General features: G+C 50.3%; 7 protein-coding genes across 7 annotated transcripts; 4 read left to right on the forward strand and 3 right to left on the reverse strand.

The window, feature by feature from the left end:
* Positions 1-210: 210 nt before the first annotated feature.
* Positions 211-2044, forward strand: nimT (putative tyrosine protein phosphatase MIH1; the record flags this gene model as incomplete). Its single annotated transcript, XM_022528126.1, has 5 exons — positions 211-446; positions 519-586; positions 644-857; positions 920-1104; positions 1179-2044. The coding sequence occupies 5 exons, from the start codon at positions 211-213 to the stop codon at positions 2042-2044; spliced, it is 1569 nt and encodes a 522-aa protein (XP_022394201.1).
* A 1088-nt stretch (positions 2045-3132) lies between these two features.
* sld5 (putative GINS DNA replication complex subunit Sld5) lies at positions 3133-4034 on the forward strand (the record flags this gene model as incomplete). Its single annotated transcript, XM_022528127.1, has 2 exons — positions 3133-3309; positions 3378-4034. The coding sequence occupies 2 exons, from the start codon at positions 3133-3135 to the stop codon at positions 4032-4034; spliced, it is 834 nt and encodes a 277-aa protein (XP_022394200.1).
* A 537-nt stretch (positions 4035-4571) lies between these two features.
* Positions 4572-7303, reverse strand: ABOM_000998 (cullin family protein; the record flags this gene model as incomplete). Its single annotated transcript, XM_022528128.1, has 4 exons — positions 4572-4743; positions 4806-6670; positions 6725-7111; positions 7262-7303. 4 exons carry the CDS (start codon positions 7301-7303, stop codon positions 4572-4574), a joined length of 2466 nt encoding a protein of 821 aa, XP_022394203.1.
* A 429-nt stretch (positions 7304-7732) lies between these two features.
* On the forward strand, positions 7733-8317 carry ABOM_000999 (DNL-type zinc finger protein; the record flags this gene model as incomplete). The annotated part of the gene is made up of 1 exon (XM_022528129.1): positions 7733-8317. The coding sequence occupies one exon, from the start codon at positions 7733-7735 to the stop codon at positions 8315-8317; it is 585 nt and encodes a 194-aa protein (XP_022394202.1).
* A 334-nt stretch (positions 8318-8651) lies between these two features.
* Positions 8652-16550, reverse strand: ABOM_001000 (putative HEAT repeat protein (DRIM); the record flags this gene model as incomplete). The annotated part of the gene is made up of 2 exons (XM_022528130.1): positions 8652-15141; positions 15196-16550. 2 exons carry the CDS (start codon positions 16548-16550, stop codon positions 8652-8654), a joined length of 7845 nt encoding a protein of 2614 aa, XP_022394124.1.
* A 444-nt stretch (positions 16551-16994) lies between these two features.
* ABOM_001001 (CwfJ domain protein) lies at positions 16995-18689 on the forward strand (the record flags this gene model as incomplete). The annotated part of the gene is made up of 2 exons (XM_022528131.1): positions 16995-17008; positions 17066-18689. 2 exons carry the CDS (start codon positions 16995-16997, stop codon positions 18687-18689), a joined length of 1638 nt encoding a protein of 545 aa, XP_022394165.1.
* An 854-nt stretch (positions 18690-19543) lies between these two features.
* Positions 19544-20972, reverse strand: ABOM_001002 (uncharacterized protein; the record flags this gene model as incomplete). The annotated part of the gene is made up of 2 exons (XM_022528132.1): positions 19544-20792; positions 20854-20972. The coding sequence occupies 2 exons, from the start codon at positions 20970-20972 to the stop codon at positions 19544-19546; spliced, it is 1368 nt and encodes a 455-aa protein (XP_022394125.1).
* Between the last annotated feature and the right edge of the window lie 804 nt (positions 20973-21776).

The raw sequence follows: 21776 nt of genomic DNA on the forward strand, positions 1-21776 counted from the left end.
AGAGACGCCTGCACCTATCGTGTAGTATATGCCGGGTAGATAGTATACGGCATAACGGTCTTCTACTTCTCTGTTCTTTGCCAGTTCTACTTCTCTGTTCTTTGCCAGTTCTACTTCGTTTTTATTCTTTTCTCTTTTTCTTCCCCACCATTCGACTGCGGCGTTCTTGCGGGTTTGAGGCATTAGGGAAGAAACAAGCATTTTGCAACAATGGAACACTCGTCCCCGTTGGCTGCTATGCAGCCCCCATCGGTGCTCTTCGGACACTGTTTTCGCTCGGATGCAAGGACATCCTACCCTGCATTTGGTCTCAATTCAAACAGTTTCAACTTCAAAGATTTATCTATGAAAAAAGCCCATGGTGCCGATTACTTTAATGTAAAAGGTACATCTCCTACCGCGAGCCTCGCGGCCGATCTATCTCAAAACTTCCATATTGATCAGAGGTTTGTCCACTCCTTTGTGCTCTTTATCTTTGGGGTATTGCGTGTTCAACGGAACACACTAACCAAATATAGTCCCCAAGTGGCTACTCCACGGCGGTCTTTGTTCTCCTCAAACCTTTTTGGGAATGGTAACAGGCGTGGTAAGAGTTGATGTGTTATAGTGCATGAAGTACTGGGATTGCTCATCAAGTTTATAGAGGCAGCGATGACAACACCTCCACTGCCTTCCTCGCCTGCAATGGATATCATGGAAATGTCGCCGCTACCGCACAAACCTCCGTTCAACACTTTGGAAGCTGAACTCCGCACTCCTACAATCGAGATTTCCTGTATGGACACGCCCATGAGATCTAATACTGCAAGCCCTCTCCAGGACTCGCCTTTGGTTGCACAAAAAGAAGGCCACCATGAGTAAGAACCAGAGAGTCAAAGGATGAAGTGTATATCGGTCTGACAATACTATTTCCCTATAGGAGGAGACGTCCAACCTTTCTTCGGCCCAGCCTAGCGAGGAGCAAAGCGCAATCTTTTCAATCGGGCATGGTTAAGCCCGCACCGGAGAGCCAAGCACCACCGTTTAAATTCCAAAGCAGAGGAACCAAGACGTCGTTAAGCACATCGGCTTCGTTGGAGGATATGTTTAATGAATCGCCACCTCGTGAGCGGCCATCGCTGAGGAATCATTCGTCCCATGCTTGGTGAACCCACGCCTGAGACCCCCATTTGGCCGAGAGACGAGCCATGTCCGTGGAAATGGATCTCCATCGGCAGCATCCATTCGCAAAAACTCGCACCCCATGATGCGCCCTCGTAAACAGTGCCGACGTTCGTTGAGCATGTTTGAGAACCCCGAGGATGTAATGGTCGAAAAAGAGGCTTCTTTTACATCAAATGCACCACTTCAGTCCATCTGTGACATCGAAGGAACCCCCAGCCTACAGTTGCCTCACTTTTTGCCTGAGGACCAGGTTGATACATTGCCTCGCATCGACAAGAGCATTCTCGTGGAACTCATAGATGGAAAATACAACGACCGTTTCGACAATATCATGATTATTGACTGTCGGTTCGAGTACGAATATGAAGGTGGTCACATCAATGGGGCTGTGAACTACAACGACAAAGATAATCTTGCCGCGGAGCTGTTCGCCAGCCCTAAACCCAGAACAGCATTGGTTTTGCACTGCGAGTATTCCGCACACCGGGCTCCAATTATGGCCAAATACATTCGCCATCAGGATCGTGCTTTTAACGTGGACCACTATCCACATCTTACCTACCCGGATATGTACATTTTGGACGGCGGCTATAGCAGCTTCTTTTCCGACCACCGGACACTCTGCTTTCCCCAGAACTACGTCGAGATGTCTGCCAAGGAACATGAGTTTGCCTGCGAGCGTGGCCTTGGGAAGGTCAAGCAGAGGTCTAAGTTGAGCCGCGCTCAAACCTTTGCCTTCGGTCAATCTCCCCAAATGGAAGACAGCCCTACTGGAAGGTGTCGCAACGGCCTTGGAGACCGTAACCGACTATTAGGTTCTCCATTTGCCGCAAGCCCTGTCTCCGCTCGCTTCTCCGGCCGCCGCATGCTTTCCTACTGACAGCCCCCCACGAATCGTTCGATTCTATTTTAACAGCCAGCCCTCGATATTATGAAACTATCGAGCGTTGTGCTAAGGCTTTTACTGCATTCCGTTGCACCGCAATATTTCACATATATCCAGAGACCCTGGTTTTGGTTCGCTGTCTTACCCACTCGCTGGTCTTTCGAGAATATTGAGTTGCACCATGGGACTTGGAGAATTTGGTCGCTGTTGATCTAGCGCCTTACCACTCCAGTTTCCTTTCCGTTCGTTTAAATACTTTCGGTTTCTTTCTCTTGGCCCGGTTAATAGAGCTTCAGCATTTTGCATTGATGACATGGCAACTTTTGACTCTTACCATTTTACTGATTCGCCGTGCACCTCTCGCCAGCCGGCACTTTTGTTAACGTTTAGCGGATCCGATTCTTTCCTTTATCTCTGACCACTGGCCCTACACTTATTTCCTATGTCTTGAACGATTTTCCTACACTATTCGCCCTTCCACTTTGCATTGGGCCTGATCGCTATGATACCACGCCTCCACCCGGCAGTTCCTCTTCTTGGATCTTTCCTTATTTTTTTTTTCCTTACTGTCTTTTAATCCTCCCTCCCTATGCTCTTGTATAACAAGCAAGGGAGCGACTCAACTCCTCGCCGTACAATGTACATATTGATGTACGGCTCGTCAGAAGGGCGATAATTTCCCATGCATGGCAGCGACCCCGAAAGCGATCACCCTGAGAGGGCAGATCTAATAGCTTCGGGATTGTCGATGCAGCTGTACATATACAAAACTCCCGTGTCGGTGAACTGACATTTAATGGGAAGGCCGGGGGATTAAGAACTAAAAGATAATTTCCTTTGTTGGAATGGAATGAAATGACTTGAAGAATTCATTTGCGTGCTCGAGTAATTTTAATGGATCTCATGTAGTGTAGTTATGAGAACCCACTTTATATAGTTGCGCGGAGTAGCCTGAGGCAACCTTAATTTTAGTCTCCGCCGCCGCCTTCGATTCCGCTCCGCTTCCCACAATTTATTCCACTCCGTCGAGCCCTCTTCCGCCCCCGATGCTACGCGGCGCTTAATGAATTGTACCCCCCGCCATGGATATCGATGACATCCTTGCCTCCGTTGATCGCAACGATGTTTCTACTCCCGAATCCACCCAACTGGACCACCAGCTGCTCACGCGCTTCTGGGTCGCCGAGCGCGGCGTGTCGGAGCTCCTCCCATGGCCGGAGGCCCTGATGAACCGAATGATGGAGCGAGTCCGCAAGCAGGTAGGGTCAACCACGAGCTTGAAAACAGCCCTCAATTTCCTTAAACCAGCCCACCCTAACCCATATAGATCGAAACAATCGAAGACCTAGCCTCCTCTTCCTCAGACCCCACCATTACCACCACCACCACCACCAACAACAACAACAGCAACAGCAACAACCCAACCCTAAACCTCAAACTCTCAATCCTCCAAACCGACCTCTCCCGAACCCAATACCTCCTCCGCTCCATCCTGCGCCAACGCCTCTCCAAACTCACGAAACACAGCATGCACTACCTCCTCCGCATCAGCTCTGCCTCCTCCCAGCAACAACAACAAACCCCCGCCGACTCCCAAACCAACGACCAACAGCCCGAAGACTCCATCCCCGACCTAACCGCCGTGCACGACCCCTCGCCGCTGTCGACACAGGAACTGGACTTCTTGCGCGCGCACCAGACGCTGCTGGCGGGGCACTTCGGGGCGTCGTTTTTGAGCTCCTTCCCGGCGCAGCTGAGACGCTTGGATGATAATGCTGGCGGCGTGAGTATGGTGCAGGGCCCAGATGCCAGGGAGGTCGTTTTTGTGAGGTGTCTTGTCGAGAAGGTCGGCGTTGTTGTGCCGCCGGGCGATGGGGTCGAGGTTGAGACTGTTGGCGAGGAGATGCGCATGGGCGATGTTTGGGTCGTGCGGTGGGAGGGGGTTAGGGAGGCTTGGGAACGGGGGGAGGTGGAGGTTCTTTGAGCTTTCTTTCTTTGTGGTTGTCTGGGTTGTGAGGTGGATGGGGTTGGTTGGTTGGTTGGTGGTGTGTTAGTTAGTGGTGGAAATGCATGTATATATGTTGTTGATGCATCGTGGCGTTTGGGGTTGGTGACTTGTGATACCTGATTTTTCTTATTGCATTTCGGATATAGAATGTATGTGGTGCTTGTTTGTTTATGTTTATGAGGCATGTTAGGTTGAACTTGGCTTTGATGTTGTGTTCTGTGACTGATGTTGTGGTGATCAATCACTATACATCGCTCAGCTCAGCCTGGAGCGTCGTCCTTCCATAACCCTATTCTAGTAATTCGATATTCTCCGAGGATGCAGTAGAAGACAGAAGAAGTAAAAACGCCACACGATCTATAGCATGAACAATATCCGCCGTTGCGCCTGACCGCTAACCCCAAATCACTTTCCATGCACACTTATCAACGCCCAAGAAAGGAATAAAAGAATTGGCATGCAATTGACCAGAAGAAGCCATTTTGTGTAGCAAATGAACTGGCTAAGGAATACTTAAGCGACGTATCCATATGTGGGCGGGTCTTCTTCGACTCGTTCGAGATACTCGCGGTCAATCAAGCTCTCGATACGCCGCTTGATCATGTTCACGTCTGGAACGAAACGTGCGGACAGTTGGCTTAGGACCTCGCTCATGAGCTTGGAGTGGACCAGTGTCTTTCGTTGTCTAGATGGTGGGGACCTAGTTAGCTTCTGTTATGATGGGATGTATGGATTGGGTTTGCTTACTTCATGATTCGCACGACTGCAGCTTCAATGCTGGCGCCACGCTCGTCGTTCATTCGCTTCTCGGTTTCTTTTCTTTGGTCTTGGTTTTCTACCTTGTTGGCGCTTCCGCTGACGACACCGATGCGGACTTTCATGAACGGACTCTGGAACTCGTTGTTGAAGACGAATCGGTCAGTAGGTTTGACGTCCTTGCTCATGGGATCCTTCTTCAGGACCCGTGTCTTTGGTGCAACCGCAAGCGACTGCAGATTGCGGATTAGATCATGGTCTGGAATCCTTGTCCGGGCCTGAATCTCTTCATATGTGAGAGACTCGCCCTGGGGAACGTCGTTGAAGAGCAGCAGGATTACCATGGCATAAGTGGAGACATTGAGCTCATGTCGCTGGACCTTGCCGTTGGACCTGTGGAACGTGGCCCGGATATCTGCCGTGCCCATACTAGCCTGCCATGACAGCTTCCGGCCATTGTGTTTGCTAAGATAAAACTGCTCGAAGCTTTGTCTCAGGTTGTCGATTTCCTTGGGGAAAATGCAATGAAGCTGAACTTCCTCGCCTTTAATACTAGACATGGACTCCATGGGCCACATAGTGCTCGTGAGGACATTGATTTCTAAATCAACAGGTTTCTGGTCGGGATCACCTGCCCGCCGAATATGTTCCTTGTAGCTGGCAGTCAAATCCTCGGAAACCGTCATGTCCTTGAACATGGATTCTAGGCGTTGCGTGAACTGGTTCCCGACCTCCATCTTCATCTTGGATATCATCTGCCGCTCTGCATCCATGCTAACTGAGCGCTTCATTAGAAGACGCCGGGACAGGTGCTTCTTGTAGTATGCCTCGAAGAGATCTTTGTCCTTCACATAGCGTAGGAGGGTAATTCCGTTGTCCAAAAGAGCATCCACTTCAGTCTCCGTTTTGCCTTTGATGCCTTTTTTCAAGTTCTCATCAAAAAAGAGCGACAGATACTCTGAGCTGCGCGTGTTTGAGTTGATAAACTCTGAGAAACTCGTCGTGATGGCGCTTTGCATCGTCGGATCGGACCGGAATGATTGTTCCCAGATCTTATCGAACTTCATCTTCAACCCTAAGACATCGTCGACCCATTTGATAGCGGAAACTGTCTGCAGATTCACAGGCTTCTCAGCAGGTTTCTTTCCACCCTCGGCGGTCTTTTCTGCAGATTTCGTGGGTTGAGCTTGTGCTGCTGCAATTGCCGACTTATTGATCTCATCACCCATCTCCACTATGCGCTTTTGAACGGCAACAGTCAAAGGAGTCTTTTTACTGTCTACCCTTGCGCTCAGTACATAGACATTTCGTAGAACATCCATGCGGTCATGGTCGAGCATATTCTTGACCCCGGTGCCCTCCAGGTTGATAACTTCCGCAATGTTTGAGCCGATCAGCTCTTTATCTAGTACGTCTTTAATCTTCGGCTCCGACAGTGGTGAGAGTGTGGAGAGACAGCGCGCCCCTTCTTCCGCTATGCGGTCGGAGGCGGCTTTACAGAATGTAGCAGCGTCTCCCGTCTCTAGCAGTCGCCGTCCTTCTGCCCTGTAGAAGACTTTACTCGTCTCAAGGAATGCCGGCTCGAACATAGTTAGGTAAAGCTTTGATGATTCCTCTTCAGTAATGGTTTCATAGAGACCCTCCAGCATATAAATGCAATGCCGAATCAGCGGCCGGTTTATCATCTGCCCTGACCGTTCCAGCTGGATCATAAAGAGCACAGTAGATTTGAGCACATCGGCGACTGTCGACTCTGCATCTGCACGGACCACAGATCGTAGCACAAAGTCACGAAATAAAGCCATGGATGCGACGTATATCGAAGGTTTCTTATGGTCTGCCGAAACGACTCGATCCTAGAACAACCTGGTTAGCTTTGATCAATCAGACACATCAGCACGCGGCCATACCATGTACATGAGAACGTCTGTAATCATCCCCATGGAAATCTGGTGATCCTCCCAGGCTTCCCTTAGTACATCTAGAAACTTCTCCCCGGTGTCCCTCCGCTCATTTTCTTGATCCTGGATTTCGGCTTGGTCCTTCGCCTGGAGAAGAACCGATGAGATTGCCGCAGTCACCCGCTTCTGCACTTCGGTATCAAGCCATTCTTGCTCAAGCTTCTTGACCCGTTCATATAGCTCCTCGCCGCGCATCATCAGCACGATGTTGTAGGCATTCCGGTATAGCTGCTCGAAAGAGAGATTGGACGCATCTTTCGTATGGATTTTCTTCAGGGACGTTGACAAGCCTTCCCAGTTTGTTTCAAAGTCATCGGTTTTATTGGTGTTAAGACCCTAATGCATCCTCGGTTAGTTGAGCCATTCCAATATAGTGCCGCTCAATGACTGCCATAGTCCGAAGTACCGTCGACGGCGGCGTAGGACTTAATCCTTCTCCTGTTAAAGGGTCGGGATGATTATAACGGATCGGGAATGATAGCTTACCCTCCGTGGAGCACGGATCTTTTGCCTTGCCCTCATAGCCATCTTCTGCTATAGTGACACTTTGCCATCCACTTCCTCGGTGTTGGTGTTGCGCGCGGGGCAGTCGAAGGAGCAGTTGGACTTGGGTGGACACAGATTGAGTGGAGATTTAGACCTAATGGGGGATTTGCAAGCCTCAAATGAAGAGGATACCGTCCAAGACAAACTCCTTCCAGTAGTTTCAACGCTTCTTCGAAACGAGTGTGGAGTAGATGTACAGCAGAATGATGCCGCGGAGGGCAGAGAAGGTGGAAAAACAGAAAGTCCGGCGCAAGTTGAACACTTTCTCCGTCATTGCCCTCCGCCGTTCTCACGACCATTCCTTCAACTCTTGGGTTTCTACCAGGTCCTTGGGCAAGCGATTCCAGAGCCTAATACTCTACATCGGCGACTTTCATACCGATTCAATACACTCACCTTCACGATCTCGCCATGCGCTCATTCACATCTTTCCCCCGAGGCCTCCGTGCCATCCAGAGCTCTCTTCCCCGAACTGCCATCTCGCGCCCTATTTCCAGACCTTTCTCACAACTCATCAACCGCTCTACCCGATCATCGCCCACACTTGCCTGGGCGTCGGTTAGAATCTTCGTACCGGCGTCTACGCTCCGTCACAACTCTAGCTCTGCGAGGCCTCTCACGGACCAGGCCGCGGACGCCGCCAAAGATGCGGAGAACGAAGAACAGAACAGGAAACGCCGGGAACAAGAACCGGCCTACCAAATTACCTTCACATGTAAGCCGTGCGGTGAGCGTTCGTCTCACCGTATGTCCAAGCAGGGTTATCACCGCGGGACGGTCGTGATCCGTTGTCCGTCCTGTAAGAATCGTCACATCATCAGCGATCACCTCAATATCTTCTACGACAAGAAGACGACATTGGAGGATATCTTGGCCGAACAGGGAAATAAACTGAAGCGGGGATATGTGGAAGGAGACATGGAATTCTGGGATGATGGATCGGTGACCCCAAAGGAGGGTGAGGAGGCGAAGTCCGATCAGGGACAGTTGCCTTAATCTATATGTCCCTTTCGACGTGGGATTTTTAATGGATGATGAAAAGAGGCCTGGCTGTTGGTTAAATATCTGCATTTGGAGAGTTGCGCTACCAAAAGTCTGCATAGAGTTGCTGGTTCAAAAGATACATGGGTATACAGGCGTTGTTGGTTGTCCGATTTAGATACCTCTGTGACATTATATACACTCTGCTCTTGCGACCTGTACTATTATTATAACTTCGATGGATATATTTTGTACTATAATAGCAAATAATCTATTCCGTTCCCCTCCGCTCAACGCCGTTTTTTGTATAAACCTGTGTAAACATGTACAATCATGATTTCCACGTCTCTTACCATCCTCGTCTCTTGCTGCGGTGTTCCATTCCTTTCTCCTTTCTCTTATCACGCTTGCGGTCGTTCCTCCGCTTCTTCTCACGCCCGAACCTTTCAGGTTCCGTCACTGCCTCAATACGTCTCTTAACACGACGGCCTTCACGTTTCTCTTTGATCTTCTCCTGGACGAGGGCCATTTGCTTCACAAACTCAGAGGTACCCAGCTTCTTCTGGATGAGGTCCAATACCTCATGGCAGTTCGACACCAGAGCCTTGTACGATTCTCTGAAGACCGGATCAGAGGAGCGGGGTGGCGGGATGGATGAATCAGTCATATGCTGAAGAGGGATGAGGATGATAGGGATAGATGGTTGGATCTGCTCTGCATCAAGGTGGCGGCAAAGAGCTGCCAGAAGACCGATGGATGCGGTCTTGGGGATCAACGATTCTGCCCTAGTAGTAAGAAGCTCCCTACGCAGTACAGAAGAAACTTGCTCGAAGATATATCGGATAGCAGGTTTTGATGAGTCTACCGACTGCTCCTCCTTATTCTCGTCATCGGATTCTTCACTGTCGCTAGCATCTGACTCGGCAGCCTTGTCACCCTTGCGAGAGAACTCGAGGCCATTCTGAGCGCAGCAGCGCGTAATGAAAATGATGTTGCGAACGGTTTGCATCGCAAGCTCCTCGCTGACGGCTGGAGTTCGAAGGCAGCGTACACTGGCACGGATCAGCTGCAGCATGGCGTCTCTATCCAAGGCCAATCCAGAGGAATTTTCCAAAGGCAATGAGCTGTAGCCATTAGTGGCGTTCGACTTAGCCAAGTCCGCAAGCCAGGTTCCAACAAGATTAGAAGCAGATGTTTTGACCCAGGCATGCGGGTAGAAGAGACATTCTCGAATAGCAGCCCAGTTCGTGGCACTTTCTTTGGTGAGCGCGATCGCAGGAACACTCTTGCAGAGCTTTGCGTAGAGCTGGAGAGAGTAATAAAGCGTCTGCCAGTTTTCAGTATCTTCAGCTTCTAGGACCGGCTGCATGATTGAAGGCAGAAGATCTCTAACAAAACGAGCTTCTTTTTCCTTCGTCGTCTCCTCCGCCTCAAAGTAAATTCGCATAGCGTGTAGCCCGGTGCTGGTCAAAAGCAAGTTGTCTGTTTGTTCCAGCCATGAATGCAGAGGCACGAGAATGGTCTTCATCGTTTCGTTGTCTGCCCTACTGTAGAACTGGCTCAGCAAGGTTCCTGCGAGCTCTCTGCATTCTGAAGCATCATCATTCGCCATGACAATGACTACTGGCAAGAAAAATGTACCGACTATGTCCTGAGCGAGTTCCTGTCCAGTCTTCGACAGCAGAGTATGGATGGCTTCCATGACCGATTGACGACCCTCCGAGTGCTTGTACTCCAAGTTTTTGGCCAAGAAAGCCAGTTGTTTTGCCCACCGGTTCTTGGCCTGGGGGTACTCCACAAGGAAGTGAATGTAGACACCTCGCGCTAGATCACGTGCAGAGCGAGTTTGGTTTGTGACCATCATGGTAGCAATATGGTCAACCAACTCGTACATTTCAGTGACAACGAACTTCCTAGACATAACAGCCCTGATGAAGTTGAATGTGATGCCTTGACGATCCGGCTCTTCAATGTCGGAAGTGAGGCGCTGCAGCAGATATGAAAGATGTCCGTCCCTGAGCTTTGTGGACTTTCTCTCCCGAAGCATAGCCGCAATCAACTTCAGCGATGCTTGAGCAGCTTCAGTGTTTGTATTCGGCGCCTCCTTGATAATCTTGACAGCCTCAGTGAGATACACGTGCGAGTTGTTATCAATTTCTGCAAGAGGGAGCTTGACCATTGTAGATAGTAGTCGAAGAGCCGAGATCTTGACTTCCTCCTGCCCTTGGACTAGCGAATCGCCAATGATAGGGAGGAACCCAGCCACATTGGCTGGCGTGAGTAGTGAGTCAAACTTGCTCAAGACCGAGCGAAGGACATCAAGGGCAAACCGGGTCAACTTGTGAACGTAAGAAGAAGTGGTGCCTCGTTTCTCACCCCGCTTTGCTCCATGAAGCTTGATCAGAAAATGTTCTTCGGAAGCAGATAAAGCTTTCTTTTCAGCCTGCACCGGCCCCTGGTACGACTCCTTAATGACTTCATAACAAAACATCAGGATGTCACGGTTTTCTACACCTGGGTTTCGCAAAAGACCAATGCCGATTCTCCGCAAAAGCTCGTCAGCCTTCCTCACAATGGTGGAGGTAAGCTTCTCTTTAAGGAGTGACTGCAAGGGTCTGATCAGATTCGACAGGTTCCGAACGGTGGAATTCTTCGCCAAGAGTTCAATGGAGTCATAACTCTTGTTGCTCTTCACTTCCTTCATCTTGCTCACATATTCCTCTGCATCCTTCTCCTGACCAACAGTGCCAAATATGTCGTCCATCACCACCGCGCTCAGGTCTGCCAGACAGTAATCCAGGTCCCCTTGCTTGAATTCGTCCGTCGTGGTCACAAGCATAGAATGGACAGTGAAAGACAGAACGTGCAGCTGGTAACCCTTTGTGAGGGTAGTTCGGAGTTCCTTGAGTATGTAGCCGAAATACACAGGGCCCAACAGCAGGGCGATGTCGTCCAAAGTCTTCCTAGCAGTGTCTCTGGAATCTTGTGCGCGACTCTTAAGAATGCTGCAAACGTCCAGAAGGACGGCCGGTAAGCGAATAGTCATGTCTTGCTCTGGCAACAATTTCAAAAGCTTGATGATTGTCACCGAAGCTGGTAAACGCAAGCTCATCTGTGCTTCATTTTTATGGTGAACAAAGTTTGTCAGGAAAGGAGTAAAGTTCGTTGTCAGTTCGGATGCAACCTTGGAAGTTGACGGAATTGTCCGAGCCAAAGTACACTGGGAAGGTACTGAAGTCTCAACTCCCTCCATTTGGTCTTCGGCCGTTTCCTTGGGCGCATTGATTTGATTCATTGCAGTAGTTAGGGCGTCAGACATTCTACCTAGAAGTCTCAAGATATTCTTTTCCATCTCTGGCTTGCTCTGCATATAACTCTTATACCTACGGAAGATGGCCCTGAACTGGTTCCAGTCAAGCCACTCCGCAAGTGCCCCGATGGTCGCAACTGCCTCTGCGATCAGGTTGTGGGCAGCCTCATCAGCCTCTTCATCGAACACAAAATGCTCATTAAGGGGAATGAAAATTGTGCTAATGTTTGAAGCCTGTAGTTTGCCCTTTGATGCCTCGGTAGCCAGACGTCGTAAGGCTCGCAGACGACGATGCTGTTGTATATGGAGAACGTTATTGAAAAAAGAGGCTTCCTCGTCGTCATCAACAAGTAAATCACGCATATCCTGAACGTTAGGTCTGTCAGGATTCAGCTTGACGAAGTAGCCTAGCGCGGAGATAAATTCCACCCGAACTAGTTCTGATTTTTGCCGAATTCCACTCTGCAATGAAGGGAATAAAACATCCTTTACGAGGGGCTCGAATTCCTCCACATTGTTGTCAGTAGCGAGAGTAGCCCGGTCCATGAATCGTTTCAATCCAAACGAAGCACTCGATCTGATGGCAAGCTCTTCATCGTCTTTAACGTGGTAGAGCATGTTGTAGAGAACCGGCCGCCATTGCCTAGCATTGAACTTCTCCCAGAGCCCATCGTTGATCTCTCTGAAAGCCTGCAACCGACGTTCAAAGTCAACTTCCAGCTTCTTCCGAGAGACTGAGTTCAAGTCTTCACAAAGAGCAGCAACCTTGATGAGCTCAGGGTCATGCTTGGCGAAGGCAGAGAAAACCCTAGACAAGACCTCTCGGTTCGCTTCATCCTTGAAGTAATCGAACATGGACGAAACTGCATCAAACACCTCCTGGAAAAGCTTCGAGTCTTCCTTGGGGTCGTACAGAGGTAAGAAGTGCTCGAGGATGCGCAGAAGGCCAGATTTCGTCTTGGGGGAAACGCGGTCCGGGGGCTGACGGAGAAGATATGTGGTTATGTTAACCAAGCTTGACGTTTCCGTGGACGATTCAACACATGGGGCCAGTAGAGAAAGAGTCTGAACGCCAGATATTAAGACTGGTCGGGAAGGGCCTCGCTTCAGCAAGTTACCCAGATGAGAAAGGGTGTGGTCTAAATAAGGTGCCAAAACCACCGATCGAATTTCATCAGCAGGAATATCGCTCATTTCCTCCTGCTCTCTCAGTTCCTTTCCAGTTGCCAGTCCGACTAATGGCACTAGGATTTCATCCATAATAAACACCTTGACTTCATCACGGGTAGAATCTACACCAAGACAGTCAACGACCTTGGTTAGAAGGGCATCATTGTGCTGGACGAGATAGAAGGACGATCTGGGGCCAGTAGCCCAGGTATGGAACAGTCTAAGAAGACCAGAAACACCTTGGGTTGTTTCTGTCGCAAAGTTTTCGAGTCTAGGGTTGATCGTCTCGTTGAAGATCACACGAACGAAGGGTGTCCAGTCTCGGTCCAGCGAGACAGAGAATATAAGGTCCAGGCACTTAATACATGTAGAGCGGATATTACGCAACACGGTCAATAGTTTCCCTTCTTCATTTTCTGGCTGCGACTTTTCCAATTCACGACATGCTCGAACCAGGCAGTAAAGGACAACTTCCATAGACCGCTCGGCGTAAGGTGTCATCTTGGTCTGTAGTGATTCAAAGACCGTTTCAATCATCCTTAGTAGACCCATTTGCCTCCTTGGGCTTGCCAGCTCTCGTGTGAACACTTCCTGATCAATTTCACCATTTTGGATCAAGTGAACATCGCCCAGAGGACCGAATGAGATCTGGATGAAGAGCTGGAACTCGTTGTCAGGCAATTGGGCCAAGGTTCTCAGAACTGCTTTTCGTCGTCCTGCTTGCCCAGCCTGACTTGCGCTCGCACCAGCCTTTGAGATCATCCGTCCATAGAGAAGTCGAAGGAGAACAGGAAGTAGTTCATCCCTATGTGCCTCTTCAATCAAACTATCCTCCCCGCCAACTTGAACGAACGCCGAGAGCTCGTCTCTGAACCGCGATTCGTCAAGAATATTCAAAAGGTTCTCCTTGTATGGCAAAATACCCTGGGATTTCCAAGTGAAAAGAGCTTTGAGAGCAGCCTTCTGAATCTCAGAATTTCCGTGACACAGCAATCCAAACAGTGCATCGTGAACCTCGGAAGCCCTGAACAGGACACGGGGGTTTAAGTACTGACCGAAAAGGCCAAGGAAGGCCAGTCGATCATGGAATCCCCAAGGAATGTAGGAGGTGGACTCGGAAGACTTCAGATCAGTCGCTGAAGGGATATCTTCTTCATCGCGTGTTGCCCAGGACAAGAACAAGGGAACAACTTGGCGCGACCGTTTTTCAGCGATGTTTGGCGCAGCATTAAGAACACGTAAAGCTTGAGTTCGAGGGGCAGCTGGGATAACCTCCGAGAAGTGATGATCTTTTTCAAGCCGCTGTGTTAACATGGAGATGGGTTCGCCAGCCTCGAAGTTCGTGGTGCCAACACTTTCCACCTTGAGTGCATTGAAGCACTGGTAGTCCCCAGACACGAAAGAGTCCGCATTAGGATCATCTTCCGTGTCTTCTGCAGAGGTTGGGGTACCTCTCTCTTGAAGCCACTGGATAGCCAGATCCGAAACAATCTTCTCTCCATCTGCGTGCTCGCTGATCGACTTCAAAGCAGCGGCAGAGTCATCCCACAACGGGGCCATCTTCTTTGAGAAAAGACCGAACAAGAAATTCGGAATCAACCTAGACATCCATCTCCGCGATGCCACCTGTGGATAAGATATAGCCATCTTACGTACATGCATGGACAACTCTCTAGCGGACTGTAGCGTAAGGGGGCTTTCTTCAATTTGAATGGCCAAAGATATAAGGGACGTGTCGTCGCCCGAAGCTTGGACAATTTCCTGCAGAATTTTGAGGGATACCAGTCTCAAATCGTGGGACGGCCCGGCAAGGTTGGTGATTAGCACATCTGCGAACTCAGCGAGGGCAGGCTTGTTCAAATCAAGTTCTTTGGAGCAAGCTGAGACGTAAGCCAAGGTTGCCTCGAGGAAAACGGGAAGACGAGAATATGTGGAAGCGACGTTGCTGATTTGGTCCCAGAGGTTCGAGTCGACTTCGCCACAGATCGATGCCAGCTCCACATATGCCTTGAAGCCCTGACCGACGAAAAACTTGGTCGACAGAGATGGTTGGGATTCATCACTCTTCAGTGCACGAGATACGTGACCATGGAGACTTTGAGTCATGTCGGGGAGGAGGGAAGGTTCCGTGGACAAGGACAGGGCACTAGGAAGCTTGGAATATGCATTTAGAAGTGTTACCTCTGTTTCCCCTGGACGCTGGGTTTTCAAGGTCTTCTTGATTTTAGCCTTCCAAGGGGCTGGACAAGAGATGTAACCAGGCTTCGAAACTTCTGATGTGATGCACCCGGCTTGATTCAACCGAAGCAAGATCAAACAAAGTTCGTACTCACGCTCCTTCCATGAAGTGTTGACAAACCTATTCAAGAATCAATAACCAATAATAAGAGGATAAACAGCTTGGGGCTCTTACTTCTGGAAGTAAGGAAGTATCACACTATGAAACCGCTCTGCGCCCCATTCCGAAAAGGTGGCGCAGAATGACAGGAAGTAGTTCGAAAGAGGCTCGCTTGTCACGGTTTCCATGGTCGTACGCATAAATGGCAGCAATTCATCCATAGGTGAAACTTGGAGGGCATATGCTACCGCAATGAGAAGCTGAGGTGTCGCATCGGCATACGCACCAGGCGCGGCAGCGGCGGTTTGCAGGAGAAGTAACAAGGTCTGGTGTACATTTTTCCAGTTCTTCACTCGCAAACCCTTGCGAGTAGAAACACAGACGAAGATTAGGCGACAGCATGCCATGGCGCGTCGTTTGTCAGCTTTCCGGCAACGAGCTTCAATATGCGACTTGATCGTGTCCACTATGGGCTCAAAAGTGTCGGGAGTTGTGTTGTGGATGATGTTGGTCAGAATGCCGCTTGCAACATCCAGCCCCAGACTACTACGCAGGTCGTCATCCGTAGACATGTTTTCCAGAATAGCGCTAAAGATATCAGTGCCATTGGAGTGAAGACCATACTTGACACCCTTTATGGCGTCAGAGAACATGGCCATGAGCCCTTCCTTATATATCTCGATATTCTTATTGTCCGCCGCCGTCTGATGCAAATCGTCGAGTAAGAATGAAATCGCACGCTGAAGGGGTGTAGTGTTCTTATAATAGACTAATCCTGCCTTGCGAATGAGAAATGACATTGACTCTGCGGCAAACCGCGCCACGAATGGCTTCTGCCGCTCTTTTCCGAGATACGGGGTCATGATGCCTAGAAGCTGTCTCAGGTCCGGAACCAAGAGCCGCGAAAGGAATTTGAAAATCCATGCAAGGCATGTGAAGCTCCATTCAACGACCTCAACCTCTGGGTGAGTAGCAGCTACGGAGGCCACGAGGGTCACCGAGGCAGCGAAATGCTTCTCAAATTTCGCACCGAGGTCCCTGGCAAACTGGGCAAGAAGACTCAGGAGCGGCTCCATGGACAGATGATCCCTCTTCTCAATGAATTCCACCAACAAGCTCATTATCTTTTCCTCATGATACAGGATCTGAACCAAACTCTCACATAGCGGGTTAACTCGACGAGCAAACTGCACAAAATTGTCGGACAGGTTCAACTCGGTCCAGTGATCGAATGCGGATCGGAAATGTGACGAGTTTTCGTCTCCTTCATCTTCCCCAAAACTCGGCCGGCGCACGCGGTGAATCGGATCGATCTTTAGCTTTGCGACACGCTGCGAAAATCCCTCGAACCGATAGTTCTTTGTCGTCTCCGTTCCTTTCTTCACACGCTTCACGGGCTTTGCCCGCGAAGCTGACGACGCTGCGACCATCTTTGGGAGTGATGGCGGTGAGACGAGGCAGCGCCGTTCGAATATGGTTGTATTCCAAGAATTGGAATATGTTGATAGTATACCTCTAGACAAAAAAATTCATCGGCGCCGCAGTAGCGTTATTCCGTGCGGAGATTAGCGGCGCTTGCAGGGAATATCCGCTAGCCTGATAAGGTTAATGTCAGTCACGTGGAGATTAAGCATGGTCCAAGCTCCCCGGGCCGTTTTTGGCAAAAACTGTCGCATGTCCAGACGCGACGATAACGACGAGTCGGCATTTCATAGTTTGTAGCCGATACAGGCATTCGCTTTATATAGCGCTCGAAACTCCTATAGGTTTCGCGCTAGTTTAATCTTGCCTTACACGAAGGCTTGACTTCGCAGAATACTATAGTCTACTCAAACCCTACATCATAGTACCGAAGCCGAACTACAAGCTGAACAATGGCCTCCAAAATGTGAGTCTGAAAGCTCCACAGTGCATAACCCGCTCAATTCACTGATGCATATCTCAGAATTGTAATTGGTGGCGTGAACTGCCAGCTCCGAGAAGTATTCACGAAGCTGGCCAAACTCCACGTGAAGCAATCCTTTTCATTTGCGATTGTTGTCGGCGACCTATTCGGCGACTGCTCGACAGAGCAAGAGCTGGATGAGATCTCTGCGCTGTTCCAAGGGAGCATCAGCGTGCCACTCCCGACCTACTTCACCTTGGGTAGTCGGCCTCTTCCCACGAGGGTCACTGAAAGAATCGAGGCGAACGACGAAGTCTGCCCGAACCTCTACTTCTTGGGCAAACGCGGCACTCTCAAAACCTCAGAGGGTATCCGGCTCGTCGCTCTAGGCGGCAACCTGGAGACAGAAAACCAATCCTCCGACAAGTATCACCCAGGCTACGCAGAGTCAGACGCCAGGGCGCTCTACGGTGCGCACAGTGCCGATATCCTTATCACCCATCAATGGCCGAAGGGGATCCGCACGCGCTCTCAAGTCCCGGTACCAGAGGAAGCAACCAAGCCCGAAGAAGTGCAATGCATCGCAGACCTCTGCTCAACCCTGAAACCTCGCTACCACCTCTCATCAGCTGGCGAGTTCTTCTACGAACGAGAACCCTTCTTCCACATGCCCCCGGAAGACAACCCCGACGCCAAACCCCTCACCCGCTTCATCAGCCTCGCATCCTACAACAACCCCTCCAAGCAAAAATGGATGTACGCCTTCACGCTCGACCCCAAAGCCCCCCACCCATTAACCATCCCCACCGGCGCAACCGCCTCCCCTCTGGCCCCCGTCCAAACCAAACGCAAGCCCCTCTCCAGCCAAAAAGAATCCTACAGCCGCTTCGCCGTCGACGACGAGGGCAGTAACCGCCCCCGCAAGCGTGCCCGCGGGCCCCCACCAGGCCCTGACCAGTGCTTCTTCTGCCTCTCCAACCCCAACATCGCAACCCACCTCATCACCTCCATCGGAAACGAATCCTACCTCACGACAGCCAAGGGCCCCCTCCCCACCGCCAAAACCTTCCCGACGCTCGGCTTCCCAGGCCACATGCTCATTATCCCCTTCACCCACACGCCAACCCTATCCAGCATCCCCGACGAGCAATCGCGCCTCGCAACCTACACAGAAATGCACCGCTACCGCCAGTCCCTGCACACCATGCTCAAAACCAAAGCCAACGGCTCCCTAGGCGCCGTCACCTGGGAAGTCAGTCGTGGTAACGGCATCCACACGCACTGGCAATTCCTGCCCGTCCCCGGCGACCTAGTCACGCGCGGCCTCGTAACCGCCGCGTTCAAAGTCGAAGCAGAGAACCTCAAATACCCCAAGTTCGAGTCACCGTCATCGTCCAGCGATCCCAGCGCCGAGCCGGGCGATTTCTTCCGCGTCTGGATCTGGGGTCCGAACAAGAACTCTAACTCTGACGCTGACGCTGAGACGGAGAAAACACTGCTCTTGCCGCTTGGGCCCGAGTTCCGGTTTGATCTCCAGTTCGGACGCAGGGTGATGGCGAAGTTGATGGAGCTGGAGGGCCGGATTAATTGGAAGAATGATGTGCAGTCGCAGGAGGAAGAGGAGGCCGATGCTACTGCTTTTAAGGATGCGTTTAAGGAGTTTGATTTTACGTTGGAAGAATAAGTGTGCGATCTACGGGGGTTTTGTAATTTAGTTGTTTATAGAACTCTTTTTGTTGTGTTTAAAAAGGATGTGGGCTGTTTGAGCATGTGGGTGTTATATATATATATGTGTGTGTGTGTATCTTGTACTGCATTGTTTGTATATCTCTTGAGCTTGCCAGAGATACAGGGATAAAATGTAACACTGCTACTCGGGCAATGATATATATCTGTGTCTTCGGTCTATTAATTTAGTACCTCTCTATACAATAGTGGTCGGCGTATTTGAGACGACCAAATTGCGGACCCCGTATACACGTAAGAGAAGCAAACCATACATATTGTGAAGCTATCATTGTCATCCAAAGAACATAAAGTCGAGTTTCCTATCAATCGTCCATCGAATAGGACGTATACACACAAAAACATGACGTGAGAAAGTCATGAGACGGTCTTTTCCAACGCCAAGCCAAACAGAAGCGAAAGGTAACAACAGGAAAGAATAGAAGTTAGCAGGAAAAGCCCACAATATCTCCAGCTGATTGTAATGATCAATGTACATTTCGGTGATCAACACTCATAATGTACGGCAGCGTTCATCGGTTTGATTCTGTACAGGAAGATAAGAAGGTCCAAAATCACCACAAAAATGTCCACAAAATGAATCAAACGTGTCATATCCTAAAGAGCATAACGGGTGGTGGGTGATATTCCAAGTAGTAAGCGCAATTTCCCCACATTGTACAATAACGCCAGCTATATCGACTTTACGTAGGAGAGAGTATAAAACAAATCAGCCTTGATGTTGACGCACAGACGTCAATGAGCGACTGCGATCAAATCGAGACAAAATCTCAACACTATCAGTTGCAATGTTTATACATCCCTGAAAGAATTGGGAACGGCCTTCCGGCCACTTTGTAGCAAGGTTGGGGGCCTGCCCGAGTCTTGTACGGTTTCATACGGAGCGGGACTGGATGTGAATGGCGGAGGGGGTGACGAAGGAATGGAAGGAGATGTATCCCTATAAACCGGCTCTGTGTTGAGCGGAGGCGGCATTGCCCGGTAAGTGGGCTCAGGACCAGGCGGGGGCATTGCCTGGTACGCGGGCTCCTGGCTGGGAGGAGGCATCGCGCGGTAAGCCCCCTCCTGGCTAGGCGGAGACATGGTCCTGTAGACAGGCTCGTGACTGGGGGGAGACATTGCCCGATACACTGGTTCTTGAGTGGGAGGAGACATTGCCCTGTAGGCCGGGTTCGCGTTTGCAGGTGTCAATGCTCGATAGGGAGGGGCTGCGTTCGCAGGAGACATCGTCCTGTTGATGGGTGATTGGTGGATGGCAGGAGATGGTTGTCGATAAGGTATCGGACGAGCGCCATCCGTGGCCAGGGCCATCCCCGGTGTGTGGTTGATGGCTGGAGATGGGTGACGATACGGTGCAGGAGAGGCGTCGGAAGACGGTGAGACGGCGGTACCAATTGGCAGGTAATGCGGTTGGGATCCATAGGCCTGGGAATAATCACCATAGGGTTGTTCGTAAGGCGAGATAGGGCCTGGCGAGGGCCCGCCGGGGGAACGAGCGTGATACGCGTCCTGGTCATCAGGGTAAAAGCCGGGAGAATTGAAAGCTGTGCCTGTCCTGATAGGCGGTGGCCCTATGTAACCGGCTCCGTTTGCTCGAGGTGCGGATGGCATTCGACGCGGTCTTTGGTTGGCAAGGTTCAAAGGTTCCATCTCCATTGCCTCTTGGTGATGATCCGTCTCGTCGACCCTCTTGGTTACGGCACTATCCCACGTGGGCATCGCGGGCAACGCATCTTCATTGCCTTTGGAGACCGCAGGACTTGGGGGAGTGTCAAACCGCGCAACCTGCGCTCCACGATAAGTAGGTAGAGATGGGGGTGCGGGTGGCTGATAAGGATTGTTTATCGGCATCGGTGGAGGTTGATTGTATGGGTCATCCAAGTATTTTGGTTCCTTCTTTCGGCGGGGAGACGGACAGCAGCATGAACAGCATCCACAGCATTTACAACATTGGATGCCGCAACACAGGCAATTAATAATGCACGCCAGAATGGAGATAACAATGAGCGCACCGACAATGATCGCAACGATGACGGGCCATCTGCAGTGTCCGAGTCAGATATGTTATAAGATTACGAGAAGAAAATAATGAAACCACGTACTTGCAATACGATTTGGCCATGCAATTATCCCAACTCGACAATGTTTCCGGAGCGGACTTGAGGTCGCTCACAAAGTCCCGCGGCCATATCGGGAATGGCGTCGTATCCACCGGACTCATTTTGGCGGAATATGAATCCTGAGATTGGGTTATCCGACCCCACACGGTCAATAGTACGGGCTATATGCGATGGTTCTTTATCCAGATGTCACTCTGGTAGGGAACAAGTGCACGGTATGTGATACACACTTGAACGTGAAACATGTGCTGCTGCGCAACGAAGCGGATCCAGCGTCAGAATGCGAGGTTTAGATGGTCGCGATCGCAAGAACCACCGATCAGCGACGGCCCACGGGGCTCAGTCTTTGGTTTCTTTCGTTGGATACGATTCCCACTTGCATCAGCGATCAAGAGTAAATGAGTGGACCGGTTTGCGACGTCGGTGAAGTGTTGAAAGAATGCAGATTTTAATCTTGGTAACCCGGAATTCGAGATACGCGATACTAATTGTCTTAGGAGCAGAGAACGTCACAATACAACCAAAAAAGGAATGATTGGAAGGATCAATATTTTAAAGAAAGTGCCTGGTAATTCAGCGGTGATATCAATGCACCGCCTCCAGGGGGTCGCCACAAACAACAGAAGGGAGAGGGAGTGTGTGTGTGTGTGTGTGTGCGAGAGAGAGAGAGAGAGAGAGAGAGAGAGAGAGGTGACAGTATTTCGGAAAGATACACGGGCGGAGAAGGAAAGACGAAGTTCAGTCGGCCGCGAGAACAGGGTTGAAAGGGCGGGTGGAAGGAAGGGAAGGGAGGGGGAAGAAAAAGGTGAACAAGGGGAGACAGAAAGAAGAATGATTTTTTTTTTCCCACAGGGATCAGCGCATGGAAGAGAACCAAAACGCTCATCACAATTGCCTGGGATGGA

The sequence above is a fragment of the Aspergillus bombycis genome, assembly GCF_001792695.1.
Source record: "Aspergillus bombycis strain NRRL26010 chromosome Unknown contig00003, whole genome shotgun sequence".
Taxonomy (NCBI): domain Eukaryota; kingdom Fungi; phylum Ascomycota; class Eurotiomycetes; order Eurotiales; family Aspergillaceae; genus Aspergillus; species Aspergillus bombycis.